The sequence below is a fragment of the Phaethon lepturus genome, unplaced genomic scaffold (assembly GCF_000687285.1).
Source record: "Phaethon lepturus isolate BGI_N335 unplaced genomic scaffold, ASM68728v1 scaffold19147, whole genome shotgun sequence".
Taxonomy (NCBI): Eukaryota; Metazoa; Chordata; class Aves; order Phaethontiformes; family Phaethontidae; genus Phaethon; species Phaethon lepturus.
Window position 1 is genome coordinate 1 of NW_010551349.1, and position 5,641 is coordinate 5,641.

Genomic DNA, 5,641 nt, shown 5'->3' on the forward strand with positions numbered 1-5,641 from the left:
GGCAGGAAGGTGCCCTCGCTGGAGGGAACGTGTCCCTGCAGTGTTCGGCCTGTTTCCCCAGAAACTTGTTTATGTAGTAGCCGCAGTAACGTGGCAAGGAAACTTTTTTTTTAATGTATACGGTTTTTTGTGTGTCTTTTTAAATTGTTTTTCCTTATTGTGCTTTTTTTGCCAGTGTCCGTGGCAATTACTTTTTTTGCCATCATAATGTCAGGAGTTTTGTTATGAAAAAGGTATGTTCTGTAAAATAACCTCTTGGACCTTTCAAGGTTTTTTTTGTTTTTATTTACAGAGCTTGTGGACAAATGCATCGGTTCACGCATTCATATTGTGATGAAAAGCGATAAAGAAATTGTTGGAACACTTCTAGGATTTGATGACTTTGTCAGTATCCTTGACGGAAATGTTTAAGGCCTTCCGCTCTATGCTTTGGCTCCATTCATTTATTGCTTTTGGAAGGTTTGTGTTGACTGGATAGAACCTTTTTGTATGCATTAATTGTACTGTTCTGATGGATTTTATCTGTAAAATAGAACTGAGTTCAGTACAAAACGAAGATAACTTTAAATATTTTGATTTTGAGATTCTGAGCTTTATTTTCCTTGAAACTTCATTTTCAGATATGGTGTTAGAAGATGTTACAGAATTGTAAGTATTACTTTTGCTTCTTGTTCCTATTTAGTGTTTGATTTCCTGAGGAAAAATATTGTGTAAGATCTATAAGCAAAGTGGTTTTACATTTTTTGGGGTAGTTGCCAGCTGAGTAGTTTATACCTTGGACTTAAACTATAGAGAGTGATCTATTCTGGACAACCATGTCATAGAGTAGCTATTGTACGATTTATACTTGTAATCACGTTCCTCATTTGTAGCCTTAATTTCGCATGGGTTGTCTGTTGCGCTTTCCAGTAGTGTTTTTTGTTTGCTTTTACATTTTCTTAGGGTCTAGGCGAAGATGTAAAAAGCTAGCAGACTTAAGAATGAGTATTTATTACTTTGTCATGCCATGTTGCTATTTGAAACCTATTTTGAGTATTGGTGGTATTCAGAAAATTGTCAAGATTATCTTTATGTACTGAGCAGAAAAGTACAATGGATGTTTTTAGTCGTCAGGTAGTTTTCTTTACCCCGGTGGTCAATTTATCAAGATTGCGCTGCAGCATGGCTCATTTATTTGTTAGTTCCAACAAATGTCATCTTAATGCAGAGATTTATGTTAGTTCTGTAAACAAAACTGTAATTATTGCCCCTGTTTATGTGTACTTTTTCTAATGCTACTTCAGTGAGATTACACCTGAGGGCAGAAGAATCACAAAGCTGGACCAGATTTTGCTAAATGGAAATAACATAACAATGGTAAGTCGCCATTGTTAAAAGGCTGTATGTATTTATTTTCTGTACCCATAAATTGATCGGTAATTGAGTTCAACTACTTCAAGCTGAGCTTTCCAGGCAGTTCCATTACATAAGCTATTTTCAAGTAGCTTCTGGGGCATAATGTGCTGGAAAAGTGATCTTATTGCCTTGCTTTATACATGTTGCAGTAAACATGAAAAGAGCACGGCCCTAATTTTATTTTGGTGAATGTGGTTCTGGTCTTCAGGTGTGCAAGGGAATCATTGACTTTGTTGTCCACTCTTAGGCTGGTTCATAACAGCAGCTTTTAACTCATGAGTGTTTGCCTGCATAAGTATGTAGGGTGGGGTACATCTATGTTTCATCCATTATCTTACATATAAATGTGTTTGCAGCAGTTTGGGTGCTTACAAGCTCCTCATGTCATTTGGTGATTATAATACCATGTGATGCTCGGAGAGCTGTACCTTTACCATAATCTGAAAAAAAAAATCTGGATGTCTGTTGGATTATACCAAATTAGAATCACTATTGATTTTTAGTTTCTCATGTGCTGATGTATGTACATCAGTACTGAAACTAATTAAATATCGTAATTCTGCAATTGCTGAATTCTGTGATTTCCTAAATACCACAAAAACAGACCCATGGTAATTTTTTGCTTGTCTGCATAGATGGCTACAAAATCTGGACTTCCTACGTAAGGGCATTCAAACCTGATTTTGTGGGAAGAGGAAGACTGACTTGAGTTTAAGATGGCTGTCTGTGAATGAGGAATAATCTCTGTTTTGCTGTCTTACCTACCTTGCTCCTTCTTACTGTGTGTCTGAGCAAGTGCAATCTTGACTTCATTCCTAAGCCTTTTTCTGCTTTGGTTATTGTTCTGCATCCTTAAAGGATTGTGCATGTTCTGACTTCTTGTATGTGGTAGAATTACTACTGTCCAGTTGAGCTGGTGGTATACTGCGCTTGAAGCAGAAGCCTATGATTCTTAGAGTGCAGATTTTCAGCAAGACATCGGTATGTTTCTGTATTAGATCTTGTGTCTTTGTTGGGGACACATCTTCCCACATCAGGAAGACTATGCTTTAGACTTTTTCTCACATTGTCCCCAAAAGCAGCAAAGCCCTTTGTCTTTAGAAGTGCTCAGCAAACTATTAAGAATATATCAGTAAAAGGAATGATTATCATCCTCTTTTTTCCCATATTAATGTTTTTCCTTTTGTATTTCTTTTTCTCTTGTGCAGTTCTTTATTTTATTCACAGGAAAATACTATGCTGACATTCCCTGCTCCCTGTAGAAGGGTTCAGGCTCCTTATTAGTTTTTGGGCTCTGCTTAGCAATAGAAGTTGGAAAGAGAAAACCAACTTCCCAGCATAGTGGCAGTCTGGGAAGGAATCAGCAATTGGAGAAATACTTCATGAAAGGAAGCATGCTCTTTGTCCTTTTATAAATGAGCTATCGTGTGTCTAGACAGAATCTGAGCTGTCATGTTTCTAGACAGAATCATCTCCTTTAAGTGAATAACAAAGACAAAACCCAAAATGTGTGTCATCTAGGATCTCCTTTGTGTTTTGTTAAACAGTCTGTGTATTTTGGAGATTTTGGCATGTGCTTCTCTGGCAGTAACTGACTTCTGCTGTTGGGAGGGGAAGATAATACTGTATCTGAAAACCACTTTTGTGGTCTACCATGAAGTCTCCCTCTGCTAAAATGTTGTAAAGCAAGAACTGTGACGTGGGTTTGTAGAACTCAAATGTATGTCACTAACACAAAATTGTCATATTCTTTTATAGCTTGTTCCTGGAGGAGAAGGACCTGAAGTATAAATTGATACAGTTGTCATCTATGAAGACATGTTATATTACATATGCATATATATGTTATATATATATGTATATATAATCTAAACAGAGCTCTTGAGGTATGGGTGTGGGTGGGTTTTGGTGTGGTTGGTTGGTTGTTTTGGGGTTTTTTTGTTTACACACTCTTGCAGTTGACATTTGATAAAAGACAAGGATTTCCTCTTCAGGAAAAGTGCATTGCTAATGATAATACTGACTTTGTAAGTTGAAATCATTACTTTCTTGTAAAGGTGCACTAATCTGTTCTGAATAAAAGACTTTCTTTTTGTTAGTTATGGTATTCTGTTATGTAAGTGCACCAGTTAAATAGTTTTATAACTGGTTGATGGAATGGAAGAATAATAGTCTTCAGTTTTCTACATCTGTTGCATTTGTTTATGGCCAAAGTCTATATAAAACACAATTCATGAGCCAAGAGATTGCTATTCTTTGAAATACAGGCAGATACTAAGCTGGATCATTTGTTTAAACACTGCTTCAGGCTTCTGTGTCACCAGAAACCATGTGGTAGAGTGCTGTAGAATTCTGAAAGCTCTTGAATGTGGATGCATCTGTGTGATGCTCAGCAAGCCTTTGGTTCTGCTGGCCCTAAGGTTCAGCTCTCTTGGACTTCTTTTGCTTGGTAGATATACTTACTTATAGTAAAGGCACAGTAATGGTATTTGGCAAGCAAGGAGGACAGACAGACCAGACCTAGTTCATGTTCAGGGTGTGTTTAAAAAAGCAAACAAAAACCCCCAAAACCCAAAACAAAACACTAATGCTGGTGTTAAAACTTCTCATTCTTATCAGTTGTGACTTGGCTTTCACCACTAGGTGGTAGTGGGTATACTTAATTAAATTGGGAGCTGCTCGTGCCTGCTTGCAGAGTTGGCAGTAGTCATTTTGCAGTAAAAGATCTTTTGCCTGCATCTGTTTTCCTGTGATATAAAAATTTGACAGATACTGGGGGCAACTACTACTTTAGGAGAATTTCTATAAAGTAAGGAATTGCTATTTTTATCTTCTCATGATGGACAAAAAAATAACTGATTCTAAATCATGTCCACTGCAGCTTATGCTTCCGTAATACACTAGTTGACTGCTTGCTATGTGTAAATGTCTTTGGAGGAGAATCACAGGTGTCTGCTGTTACTATAGGGACAAGCAGGGTACAGTATGGGCTCACAGGGACAGGAAATGTTTTGCCTTCCCATCACCAGAAGAAGAAAGAAGAGTTGAAGAAGGGGGCTCAGGAGCAAAAGACTGCAAGGAAGTTGCTCTACTAGATCCTTTTGCCTTGCTTTATCTGACAGAAAAGCTGCTTTCTGCTAGCTGGGTCTTAGTTCAAAATACAGTGAGAACTTCTTGCTTTAGCCTACTGAAGGGGAAAGAGACCCCATCCCCTCTCCCAGGGAGCGTGCTACTTTTGCCTTGGTCTGAATATATGATCTACAATTGTAATGTCTAGATTGCATGGTGACAATCTATACCATTCACTCCCTGAATGGTTTTTAATTTCTGTTCCCATTTCTTTCTCCATCTTTTTTCAATACATCACCTGAAAAAAAACCCTCTTTTTTTAATTTACATTGGATTGGAACATCATCTGTCAGTTTTGGCCCCAAACACTTTGTTTCCTAGAAATGACTCTTTTCATCAGAACACTTGAAAGATTTCTAGCCACTGTAGTACTATTGTGTTGGGATTTTTTGAATAAGATTCTATACATATTCCAATGTGTGCACTTAATTTCTACTTCACTCAGTATTTTGAAAACAGTCTTAAACTGAAGAGAGGTTCCATGCTTGGGAGAGGAAAAAGAACAGATCTTGACTCAAAAGCAACTTCTCAAAGGGAAAAGTAAACTGTTTTGTTTCTTTTTGGATTTTTATTCTGACAGCACAAACATCATATTCTCTCAGGATTTTGTTATCTCTGGAAAAAAACACTTGGTATTGCCTTACTTCCTCCTTCTCTGGTTGTGGGGTTTTGTGTTTTTTTTTTTTCTCTCCAGAGGAAGTGCTAAGACTGTTATCTTTCAGGAAGACATTTTAATTCATGACTGAGGTCTGCAGACATCACGTTTCTGTGCACCCAAATAAATGTAAATGTTAGGGTCCTATTACTGCTCAATGTCAAGACCTTGTGGGAAATACAAAGAATTTTTATTAAAAATTCTGGATGTTGATTTCAAGGTATTTTTCCAGATCTGAGGCACACTGAAAGATTTCTTTCATATGGTGATGTGTTTGGTTTTATTGACTTCAGCAGAATACATTGATTTTAAACTAGCTGAAAATCTGATGATAAGATTTCATACTCTACCTAATGTAGTGTTGTGATGACTTGCCATCTGAAATCAAAATTGTATCTGGTCATCTTTACAGGAGGCTGGATCTCTGATCTGGAAATTATACTGACAGTGATGTTACAGAAT

At 37.2% G+C, this 5,641-nt stretch overlaps 1 protein-coding gene across 1 annotated transcript; it reads left to right on the plus strand.

Moving 5' to 3' along the window:
* Positions 1–297: 297 nt before the first annotated feature.
* LSM5 (LSM5 homolog, U6 small nuclear RNA associated (S. cerevisiae)) lies at positions 298–3,186 on the plus strand. Its single transcript, XM_010290888.1, has 4 exons — positions 298–388; positions 621–648; positions 1,284–1,356; positions 3,154–3,186. The coding sequence occupies exons 1-4, from the start codon at positions 334–336 to the stop codon at positions 3,184–3,186; spliced, it is 189 nt and encodes a 62-aa protein (XP_010289190.1). The 5' UTR covers positions 298–333.
* The last annotated feature ends 2,455 nt before the right edge of the window (positions 3,187–5,641 follow it).

Coding starts and splice junctions, on each gene's coding strand:
- LSM5 (XM_010290888.1), top strand. CDS start 334: ATGAAAAGCGATAAAGAAATTGTTGGAACACTTCTAGGATTTGATGAC. Junction 389..620: donor AGGATTTGATGACTTTGTCA/GTATCCTTGACG, acceptor CTTCATTTTCAG/ATATGGTGTTAGAAGATGTT. Junction 649..1,283: donor TTAGAAGATGTTACAGAATT/GTAAGTATTACT, acceptor ATGCTACTTCAG/TGAGATTACACCTGAGGGCA.